The following is a 12,328-nucleotide window of genomic DNA, read 5'->3' as shown; positions in this document are numbered from 1 at the left end:
ATTAATTCAGGCAACACAATCCACCATGATGCACACATCCTTCAATTAAAACCGTCCCTGTGGAAACATAGCAAAAATTCTGTTTGGTGTCCTGATTAACTTAAAACAACATTAATTACTTTTAAACATTTACAAGAGTATTTTTCTGTCTGCCTGTCATCTGAATATGTAAACAGGCATGTGTAAATAAATTGCTCAGTATAAAGAAATAGCAGTAATGGGAACCTGGTATTTCTATGTTCTTTTTTTCATGTGTCTAATAAACATTAACAAGTTCTTTGAAAAAACGTCTATGACCTTTAAAACATGTCTAGATTCATGCTCTATCTGGAGTATGGTTTCACTAATAAAAAACATAAATTTGCATAATGTTTTTACATGTATGTTCCTCTGGTTAGTCTTGTATTGTCGGTGCAGTTTATCCAATTCCATAATGATTTTTTCAGTGATACTGTGGAAAGAAAGAAACTGGGTAACAAAAACCACAAATCAAGCTGAACTCAAACTAAATATAAAAATAGATCTGAAAAAAAAAATACTAGTGGCATTGTGAAAACCCGTGTTTATTCTATCATATATGCATGGCTTAAAATATTTGTATATTTATTGATGAAAGAAAAAGATAGTACCTGGTCTTTATAAAATTCTATTAATTACTGGTCACATGCACAGATTCTAAGGGTGTCAATAATTCTGCAGTGGACTGCATAGCCTTTTGTTTGTTTGAGATCTAGGCTGTTGTCCTGAAAATAGGTCAAACGAAATGGCAGCCTGTGGAAGAGCTTAGAATTTTTGCACGATTTGTGAATGTATAATACAAAAACTCTGTGGTTACTTTTATAGCTAATTACAGGCTTACACCAAATAACCAATAACGTGAATAACCAAATACTAAATAACGTGGCATAAAATAGCAGTTTTTGCATTGTTTAATCCAATCTAAATAGTTACATTTATCCCACCAGAATTCATATGAGTAATAGATAAAGTTTGCAAAAAACACAGGTATTTATATATGGATAAGTAGCTATTTAATAGGCTGTGGGCTTTTTGCAGTTGCAGCCTCTATATTGGCTTAAGCACACATTATAGGTTCCCTAAAATCTTTCTAAGTTAATATGAACCGAGATATGGGTGGGAATAACAGCTTTTTCAAAAAGATATATATAATAATAATTCTCAGATTACACCCAAATCCGTATCCTACCTTGGATCAACTGTTTAGGCCATGGTGATGCTTTTACTGCTGATACACACTATACAACTGAATGGAAGTCTATGTCACAGGTGTTGTTATTATAACAGCCAGTTTAGTAACATTACACTAATATGCGGATGTGGTCTCCTTTATGGACACTGATGTCTCCAGAAGTCATTTAGACAGTCCTTCCTGAATGACATTCATTCATATGCTGAAACATGTCGTTAAATATGCGAGTCTTGAAACATCTTCCATGCATGACTCGGATTTACAGAGTCGCCATTCCGCCCCATTCATTCTGCTCTTCCCTCATCCGCAGCATCATTCAATAAAAGCTCGTAATCAGAACGCTATTCGGACTTACCTCGGCTTTTTGCTTCGGGTGCAATCCAAAATCACTGCAGTTTCCCTCCCCTGTTCTCATATGGCAGCTGAAATCCGATGCAGATGTTATGTAAGGATGTTAATACATGACAATAACCATGATGGTGGAAATGATGGCGGTTTATGAAAAGGAGAAGCAACGCTTCGGTGCTCGTGATCATACAGTAAAGGGCTAGAGGAAAACTGAATGTCGTGTGTGTGTGTGTGTGTGTGTGTGTGTGCGTGTGTTCACAAGGTTTTGAATACAGTATCTGATATTTTAGACCTGATGGGCTGGTCCTCAAGAGGATAACTACAGCTTGTAAAAAAAAAAAAAAAAAAATCTGTCCTTTTTTTTTTGTTTGTTTTTTTTTTTTTTTTTCGGGGTTTTTTTTTGGTGGTTACAGGGATCTAAGGCTATCATGGGCAGAAACTCACCTAAACTGGACAACTGTAAATTATTTTTTATATAATTATTGGGGGGAAAAAAATCACCTGCTCTTTTTTCCAGTCTTCACTTGTCCGCTTGTCATTCTTTGTCTGGTCTCGTTCCTCTGATCTGTTATAAACAAGGTGTTTCAGTGCACAGAGCCACATTTTTCATTTTGGTTATTGACGTCAGTGTCATTAGTGTATTTAACGGTGTTCAGGTGAAGAGATGAAGTGTTATAGCTATAACGTTACAATTACTTTAGAGTAGGGAAGTAGAATAAAACACAACATGCGCAGAAATGACTGCAATCAACAACCAGAAGAACTGGCCTTTTTTAAGTAAACGTCTGTGTATGTTAACACAATAGCACAAGACAGAAAATAAGTCGAGAACAAAATCATACTTGCATTTTTGTTAAAATAAATTAATAGTTTTAGCTGTAAACTCAATTAATGCAACAGTATGAACACATACACACAGAGTTGTCCAGTAATGAAGAAATGCATATTTTATATATATTTATTTTTATTCTAACTATATATATGTGTGTGTGTGTGTGTGTGTGTGTGTGTGTGTGTGTGTGTGTGTGTGTGTGTGTGTGTGTGTGTGTGTTTTAACGTCAAAGAAAAGAGTGTGGTTAACGCCATAGGTAGAACTGCTTCTGATTAGATTCAATATTTTACATTTTATATACACATATGTGCATAGTGTATTTGATTTACAAAAGCAATTAACCTGTCCGTGGTCACTGTAAAAGATCATAATCAACAAGAACATTTACATGCAAAAGTAAATTTTGTCTAATGCATATTGAAAATGAGTGTGTGTTTAAAGTTCTGACTGGTAGCATATATAAAAAGTGGATTGCAGCCTTCTCACTACAAAATCAATAAAGAGTATTTATTTGTCCTAAACACAATCATTACACAATTACAAAGCATCACAACTATATCTGTGCATCTCAAAATGTGAAGTCATAGACATTAAGATTAAGACATCCTATCAAGATTATGGTGTGACGCTATGGATCAGTGTTCAGTATTAGTTCAGCTCTAGTAATAAATGGTAGAAACACTTCTTGGGAACAAAATACACTGTCTCACTCTCACACTTAGTGTTTTTACTGCTGAATTAATTACCAATTTGTATCAAATGAATATATATTATTGAATTCATTTTCACTTTTTTTTTTAACCATGAATATTACCAATAAAAATGTTCATCATATGTGTTGAAATGATGTCCATGAATTAAATTTTAATGTATTAGTTGTGTTAGTTTTTTACTATTTCAATTTTATTTGCATTTTTATTGATATTATATTGCTGCTATATGTTATATATATAATATACACACATCCAAAATATAAACACACATTTATGCTTTCTCTTTTCCCACAAATCAAGGACTGAATGTTCAGGTTATCCTGATACTTCTTTCTTGTACTATCGTTATAATAATCACAGGCAAAATAAAAGGCAGAGAAATGTTTAGACCAACAGATGGTGCAACAATTCAGCTTTTAACAATTTTGCCTCTCTTCACAGTGCTGCTACATACAGCACATTAACTTCTCCTGTTTGTTTTGAAAGGAGTTTTAAGATTCTTTCTTTTTAATACCAGTCTCACAAGTTACCCAATTAAATGCTTGCTGTAAATATTAGTAAAGTTTGCTAATATTTTTGACACATGGATGAGAATGTGGTTCATATGTTCATCTTGAACATATACCTGACAAAAGCAATTAACCAGACTGAGGTCACTGTAAATGATGCAACCTTAATGAGCAACATGCAAAAGTAAAAATGGTCTGTTATGTATTGACAGAGAGTTCATATATTGTAGATTAGGATTTCTCTTTTTAAATGACAAAATACTCTGCTTTGAGATGTTTTCCCTGTATATAAGTATCATCTCATTTAATCAAAGAATATTAAAGAATTATTCATTCCACTAAGGGTTTCCCCAAACCTAGCATCTATTGTATTGTATGCTATGATTTAGGTATAACCTTTCTATTTATTATTATTACTGAGTTTTTTTGAAAACATAATTTAAAGATAAAGCAGGCTCTCCAAGCACAAGATGCTTAGAACAACCAAGCAACATATTTCCAGCATGACAGAATATCTACAATAACTGATGCAATGTGAAAAAAGAAAGAGTGGTCATAAAAATGGTTTTGATAGGTTTCAGTGCTGTTTCACTCAACCCAGAGGGTGCTACAGCGATACATAGCTCTTGTTTTGATCTCTGGATTCTCATAAACATGTAGTTTTAAATATTTACTGTTTAAAGCTTTAAACATTTTCAGAACACTCTTAAATAGCAAGGATACTTTTTTGGCCACTTTGCTACATAGATTTTTTTTTTGTAATTTGCTCCTTGGAAAATTGTAAGTCAGCTAATGGCCAAAGCTCAGTATCAGTTTTTTTGTACCTCTTGAACTAAAATGAATTAAGAAAAAAATCTTTGGGAGTACTCATTTTTTGACAGGTTTGTAGAATTGTTACCCCCAATTAAAAAGTTCTGGGATTTATTAGTTAACTTGGCCATAGCCTGTGATCTTACTTGAGTATTATTAGTTTATCTGTTGTAAGCTTACTACATAATACCCTCAAAAGCTATAACCCTGCTGTTTAAGAGTAAAAGACCAAATATGTACTGCAATAAGAAATAAGGTGCTCCACTGATGGACTGGCAAACATGTGGAATTATATACAAAACAATTAGCACTTAAGGTCAATCAAAATTTTTGTAAATCAATGCATGAGGTTATGAAACCAAAAGGAAGACTTAGGCACATGTTCTCACTTGTCCAGTGTTGTACTTTAAATATAACCTTCTTCATACATCATTTACAATATCTGAGAAATCCATGATGCTTGAAAAATAATACAAAACTCAGGTTAGTCCACTGCAGTAGAGGTGCGGCTACAGCAAACTGAAGGACGAAGAGCTGCCATTATTCCTCTCCTCCTCTTACTCTCTCTTTTCTCATGTGGCAGTTGTGAGGTGGTTGTGTTCAACTGTGAGATTCTTGCTGCTTTTCCTGCTGTCTCCTTGATCTGCAACTCCAAGTGCTTCTGAATAGCCAAGCCCAGTTCCTCAGGATCAACTGAGGCACCATAGACCTCCCATGTCATTCCTTCCGAGTCCCACTTTACATCCTTTACTGGAGTTTTCAGCTGCTCTGCAGCCTTGTTGTGTCCATTCTCATTCTCTTCCACCAGACACACTTTTGGGAAGACATGTTGAGGTGACCTGTCTTCCCTGGAGTCCTGACCAACCTGCACCCCTATGTCCCTTAGCTCCCTGTAGGAGGTCATGGTCCCTGCATCTCTCGTGATTCTAACTTGTTTTACCGATTGCTGTTGACTTCCAGGTTGGCACAAAGGACTAGGCCACTTACAGTCCAGGCTGCAGCAGTGGGCCAGTCTTTTGGAATCCAGTCTTGTTTCACTGATTGAGGAAACAAGTGGGGGAAGAGATAACAAGGTTGGTCCTGTTTTCTGCCCCTTGCAATCTCCTTCCAAGTTCATTAGTCGTGGTGCAAGTTGGGCAGGAGCAGGTATGGGCTGGGGATGACAGTAGGCAGCAAATGTGTCCTCAACAGCTCCATGTTTGTATGGGCTGCAGCAAGGAGCTGCTTCAAACCTAGCTGGTGTTATGTCCCTGGCAAGCTGTCCTGATACATGAGCACAGCCAGAGGAGGAAACCTGAACAAAGTTTGGCCTGATTGGGCTGCTTGCTGTTCTACAGAAAGTGGTGACACTGTTGCTTTGCTGTGTATGCATGGGCTCCTTACAAACTAAGGACAGAGTGGGTGCTTCCTGGTTCTTATTTAACGATGTAGGCTCAATTGTTTCACCTTGAACAGCATCAAGATGTTCTTTTTGCTGTACTTGATTGATATCTGAGTGGCTCCAATGAAAATAATTCTTGTTTGGGGGCAGGTTTTCTTCTACTATGTCTCTGTGTGATGAGGAAAGTGTAAGAGCCACTGATACCTGTTCATTTGGATAAATCACACCCAATGCCATCTGGGCATCCGCTTGATCAGATATGTGAACCTCGGAAATACTCTGAGGATGAGCGGCATTGGGAGGACAGTTGTCTTTTTCTTTTGTATGCCCTCCATCTGTTAATATATTTTCATGTATTTCACTAGAACTCCTCTGGAGCTCATCTGGCTTGATGTCCTTCAGTTCAGCAGAAAGTGGATTAATAATGCCATTAGTGACAGTAGGGTTTGATGAGATGGTGCACCCCAGTGGAAACAGGTCAGACACAGGGCACCCAGTCTCTGCCATTAAATACTGAAACAAGTTAAAATAATAGTATATGTTACAAGTTATTCATATATTTCAGATATTATCTTAAACTTTTTCATGCAAAGCTCATACCATATGCTTGAAGAAATTGACCAATGTACAACCAGGCAGTGCAAAATCACTTTTAACATGTAATATATTTAGCTTTCTATAGGGGTTGTACTTGGCCCCATTTCTAAACAGAATGGTTGTAGGGTGCTGTATAGAACCTTTAAGAATGTTCCCCAGAGTGGAAAGCATTCCATATATTTCAATACTATATCAAAAAACAATCAAAAACCAAACATTAAAGATTTAATGCATATGGCAAATTTAAAAGGTTCTATTGTCTTAAAAAAGATTAAGCTGAATAAAGCATAGTAAAAAATAAAACTAAAGAAACTTAAAAATATATTATTATAAAGAGGTTGTTTACTTGTTTACTACAGTCATTCATTCATCATAAATCTCAATAGTCATCATATAATCATATAGTTTGTAATCTAGCAAGCCAGTGTCGATTTATTATTTGATAGAGACTTAATGCACTTTTGTACATCACCCTATATAAGGGTGTCTGCTAAATGCAATAAATGTAAATGTAAATATTAACAACATACAGCTAACAACAATTCACTGTCATGCTCTCTGCAATTAACTGCCTGGGTGACCCGAGTAGAACGGTTACTCAAAGAAAATCAACTGACATAAGGAGCAAAGTGTTTTAGATTGATTTTGTAGTTGATTTTTACATGCCTGCCAGTTTGATTGCCTTAACTGTTCCTACAAATCCTCTTTTGCACACAATATACAAACAACACCTGCTGAAAATAATTGTATAATTAATTTCTAAAGGGCAGGTCAAGGTCTGTAGAATATATTCACTCAGGACCTGTGCTCACATTATTCATCTGAATGATATAAAAATACCCAACACACACACACACACACACACACACACACACACACACACACACACACACACACACACACACACACAGACAAACAACAAACACAGAGGTACCCGCCAATTTACCAGTAAGCCCTTTTCAGATTTTTATTACAAATCACACATATAATAAACAAACCTTACCCTTTGATGAGAATTGCAAATGTTTTTTATGTTCTCTTCTTGATCTTTCTCTCTGCAATGCCAATTCCCCAGTTCCTCTCAGGCTTCTCTTGTCCTCTTGTCTTTTCTTCCTTCCCCTAATGTCGGTGTGCAGACATCTCAGTGTTTATGTGGGACCTTGAAAGGGGGCAGGCAGCTACAGTCTTGTCTCTTTTCCCCATACACATCCACAGGTGAACCCCTCCTTTCCTTTTTCACTCAGTCACTCTGTCAGACCCCACCCCTCCTGGCCCAGAGTCTCCTCCTTCTCCTTCTCTTTAGCTCCTTTCCAGCAGTGGAAAAGATGAAGGGATCGTTGGGATAATATCGTCTTTCATCTGATTACAAGCCTGCCTCAGTGGAGATCTTTAAATCCCCAGCCTACATGGGGGTTTAAAATGGTGTGTTTCTATGTGAGAGAAAAATCGAGTGAGGGAGAGGTAGAGGGAGGAGAGTGAGGGAGTGGTGTTTATATGGGGGTGAGGGTGGGGCTGGACATTGAGATGAAGAGGACATACAGTGATATAAGGACAGAACGCTCAGGCAGTCAGTGTCCCTGTATCCACCTGAAAAAGAGGTGAGGGATAAAGTGAATGCAGTGTTTTATTTTGCATCCACTTTGTTATCGGTTTGCCCTCTTTGCATACACATTACGTGCTAGAAAAAAAAGACACTGCAGGATTCTTACACCTACTGTATCTCCTTTCGCAACCTCTAGCTGTTCACTAAGCTTTTCACCATCACTCTCTAGCTGTTGCTATGGCAACATTTTGGGCTCAATGGGACTGATGATTCCTGTTTTGTCTTTTTTTTGCCACTCTGCAAGACACAGCTGAAAAAATACGTGAGTATCCACTCACACTCACATGTAATCACAGCTATTTTAAAGCATTAGTAACAGAGGAGTCCTGAAAGAGAAGGTGACTGTGGCACAACACAATGTTTGTTATTATACGCACATACCAAATGAACAAAGACTGTATAGCTTTGGTATATTATTGGAGTCATGAGTGAGTAATTAATAATAATAAAAAGGGATTAATACAAATAATTTTAAATGTATTATTTAAATTTTTTTTATATAATAGTGAGAAGAAAATTAGATTAATTATAATACAAACACTCTAATTCTAAAATTTAATTGATTGCATCACATAATATAAATTATGTTTTCATGTAAAATATGATAGAACTATGAAATGTTTTAAAATGTTTTATTTATGGCTAAAATGAGCAGGCTTTAATTTTTCTTTTCCAATGACTTCCTGAATTTTATGACCAGAGTTTAAAATCTAAAGGCAAAAGTTGACATGTGATTTTAGATTTTGCATAGTAAAGAGGAAGTGCATCTAATCTCATATAGCAAGACTTAACAAGTATCTGTTTAGTATCTGTTCCTTCTTTAAATTAGGGAGAAAAAGCCAAACATTTTGTTTAATCTGACTTGCTGTGTTTGTCATCACAGAAATATTTCAGCCTGTGGCAAAATCACTATAACTAAACTTCATGTATGTATTTGAATGCAGCTAATTGTTATGTGTAAAAAGATAATAAATGGCAAATATATACAACATTGTGTTGCAAGAAAAATGCATAAAACCTTGTTCTTGAGGTCAGGAACGTACTCTGTGATTCTTACATCTGTTTAAGAGTGTGTCTCTAGAACTCTACGGACATAAATAAGCAAGATATGTAAAACAAATTGCTTAAACAGAGTTTAAAGTGACTTATTTGGAACAAATGCAAATGTAGGTGTGCCCTCAGGCTCTTCTGTGTCAGTAGGTTTATATATTTGAAGAGGACCGTATTCTCACCACTTCCTACTGTTTTACAAACAACAGTGTTTGAGCTTACAATTCTTTCTGGAATTTCTAGTTGTATTGTCAGTACACATACAGTCCAAAACAAATGCCCTTGGTACTGTTCACCTAAACTTAATGATACAATAAATATAATAAACTGTGTTATCAATTATTGCCTCACACTATATCTACTTAAAGCAATTTATGATCTGCTGTATGAGACAATACTTTAATTGTACTGTAATATACCAATGTATATAAGTTATTTGTGTTTTAAAACTGTAAATAACTGCAGACCAGAGGTAGTTAAAAAATAAAGAAATGAATTCCAAACAGCATATTATACAATCCTTGCTCTTTTTTATTATAATGACCTCAAAATCTACACTTGAAATGCTCTTTAGATTTGTTAACACTTATGGCAAACAAATGCCCCGGCTTGAAAAGTATTTCACACTTTCACTGACATAATTCAGTCCGGACAGAACAAGCATGTAGCATACTAACCATTTACAGTCCCTGTGCCATTTTTCATATCTAGAAAGCAATATCACCATGCTGTTAAGTGTGTAGTTAGAGCAATGTCATTGAGTTTCTATATTAAATAGGCAAAAAAATGTTCTTACCCTTTGTTGAAAGAGGTTCCCAGTCTTTCTGTAGTGTGTGCAGTTTGCCTATTTTAAAATTACTGCAGCTTTGAGTGGAAATGGCACTCCTTCCAACAGGTGAGTCTCGGCTGTTCCAAAGGGTAATGTTCCTTTCTCTCTCTTTCACCTCCAGCAAGGATTTTTTTTAGGGCCTTTTTCACATGACATATTGCAGCCACACCCACAGAGCCATGTGAGTGTGTTCACAATCTTACCTGTACAGGTGGGTTCTCTATCATTTTTGTAACAAGGGTTTAATGAGGCTTTGCTGATAATTGGAACATTTTAATTTACTGTCTCTTTTAAGCTGTAGTTTCTTATACATATGTAATTTACAATAAATAGAATACAATTTATATTTTACTTTGAGTAAAAGTATAATGATTTTTTTTTTTATTACATTTTATTATTTTGGGGTTTTTTTGTTAGAATTTTAAATCTTTAGACTCCTGAGCTTATGCAATTATATGCAGGCAAAATCTGGATCATTCATTTTATCAATTACACTATAGCATGTTAGTGAATTTGTGCATGTGATAATTATTTGGGGACTATATAATTTTATTTGTTTAATCCATAAAACTTTATTAGTTGACATGGAATAGTTCAGCTGCCTTTAAGAAAGTGAGAAATGACAGCACAACATAAACTGTAGCATTGCACTATTTACTGTAAATTCTCACACCTTTACTAATAATAACTAATAGCAAATTATGTTTTAAATCTGGTACAGGTTGTGCTTTACAGGTTTGTGTATAATAAAAGCACTCTGGGCCTGTGGCCAATTTTCTCTTCATCCCACAGAGAGTGTCCATATGTTACATTCAGCCCACTGTCAACAGAATCATGCTCCATAGCCAGATAATACACACAGTGCACAGTCACCAGTATGAACATTTCTGTATTATTTGTCTTGAGTTTATAGTTATTTGGGAAAGAACGCAAAACACTGACCATAAGTTAAATGTAAGTTCCACTTGTAAATCATGTTCATGTATATCACATACTGCATTAAAGCTTTGTGAAGGTTTATATCACAATGTGCATTAAAATAAACCCATTACATTGTATGAATGTGATAATGCATATTGTGTCAGACAATAATTGTGAACATATTTATACTTTGTTGTGACTAAGTATAACTTTTCAAGTAATAACCACATTAAATGTGACCTCTGTTAATTTTTTTCTTGGGTTTCTCGAAGCCCCTATTCCTGAATTTTGGCCCACTGGATTGTAGATTTCATGACTTTGTGTCCTGGAATAAAGTCCACACAATAGCAATAATAGCTTCAGCTTGTTCTTAAATAATTCTGTGTCTGCAAAGGTTCCTAGAAACCAGAGCATCTATGTGTCCTGTACCTGCTATGCTACCTAATTTGTCCTGTACATTGTGAGATAATGAGTGCACACAATATGCTCTATAATATAGTATGTTAAATTGGATTAAATTTAGCTCAGCCACGAGCCTTCACATGTTGTTCAGTGATGCTATGAAAGACAGCTGGTCAAAAATAAAAAGTTGAACAGCAATCTGTCCAATTGCTCATCCATGGAAATACAGGGATTATGTAAGAAGAGTGTGCAGCCAATTTAGATCTAAACGGCTTCCAATTAAAGCCATCTTTAAAACTGTAACTAGTTAATGCAATACATGCTCAGAAAAAAATTGCACTTGACACTTCTCCTTTCTCTGCTGATGGGGTGGTACAATCCTTTTGTATTTTTTGTATGTTTCTTTTGCCTGTACACATGCAGGTAGTCCAAATCATAATTGATTTAAAGTATGTCATTAAACCTTAAAGCACACTTTTACACATTTACACTATCACGTCAATATAAAATGCACAATATTGTTTTGTTGTTGTGCATGCAGACAATGTTGGACATCAAATGTCGCTGCTGTCTCCATCTAGTGGCAAGCTTGAATGTGAAATGTAAAGTATTTGATTACTGAAGTGTTGTATAGAAACAACCAGTGATTTCTATAATAATGTTTTCAGAGATGGCAAAAGTACACATATCCTTTACTTAAGAAGAAGTGCAGATACTCATGTTTTAAAATACACTGGTAAAAGCTGAAGTACCGACTACACTTTTTCACTCAAGTTGAAGTAAAGAGGTTTGAACTCTGACATGTACTTCAGTAAAAAGTAGTTATTACCTGTTTTAGTGTCACGTTTGTAACTGGACCTCACCTCATATCATATCTCTGTACATCTCAAACAAAAACAATGTATTTCACACCCTGGGTAAGACTTATTACCAGTCAGAAAAAAATTGCCTGTACCAAATCTAAGGAGTGCATAATTGGGCAAAACAAATGGTGATCTGATTTTGATTAGATGATATGATTTTTTTTTATAGCTATTTCCACTTTAGGTTGTACAGATAATGAAATGGAGCTATTGTGCTTTTATTCAGAAGACAGTAAGCACATTGATGCAACTTAAAATTT

At 35.4% G+C, this 12,328-nt stretch overlaps 1 protein-coding gene and 1 long non-coding RNA gene across 2 annotated transcripts; both read right to left on the bottom strand.

The window, feature by feature from the left end:
- Positions 1-1,901, bottom strand: LOC124398196. Its single transcript, XR_006928030.1, has 3 exons — positions 1,566-1,901; positions 379-451; positions 1-57 (listed from the first exon to the last, which is right to left on the bottom strand). It is a non-coding gene; the product is annotated as an uncharacterized LOC124398196 (long non-coding RNA).
- A 968-nt stretch (positions 1,902-2,869) lies between these two features.
- Positions 2,870-9,975, bottom strand: si:dkey-191g9.7. Its single transcript, XM_046863353.1, has 3 exons — positions 9,850-9,975; positions 7,404-7,987; positions 2,870-6,316 (listed from the first exon to the last, which is right to left on the bottom strand). Exon 3 carries the CDS (start codon positions 6,308-6,310, stop codon positions 4,907-4,909), a length of 1,404 nt encoding a protein of 467 aa, XP_046719309.1. The 5' UTR covers positions 6,311-6,316; positions 7,404-7,987; positions 9,850-9,975; the 3' UTR covers positions 2,870-4,906.
- Positions 9,976-12,328: the final 2,353 nt, after the last annotated feature.

The sequence above is a fragment of the Silurus meridionalis genome, chromosome 2 (assembly GCF_014805685.1).
Source record: "Silurus meridionalis isolate SWU-2019-XX chromosome 2, ASM1480568v1, whole genome shotgun sequence".
In the NCBI taxonomy this organism is placed as follows: Eukaryota; Metazoa; Chordata; class Actinopteri; order Siluriformes; family Siluridae; genus Silurus; species Silurus meridionalis.
The sequence above is the reverse complement of the archived record's forward strand: the minus strand, read 5'-3'. Positions and strand labels throughout refer to the sequence as shown.

What these genes read in the sequence shown, in the direction of transcription:
- si:dkey-191g9.7 (XM_046863353.1), bottom strand. Translation starts at nt 6,310, where the DNA reads ATGGCAGAGACTGGGTGCCCTGTGTCTGACCTGTTTCCACTGGGGTGC.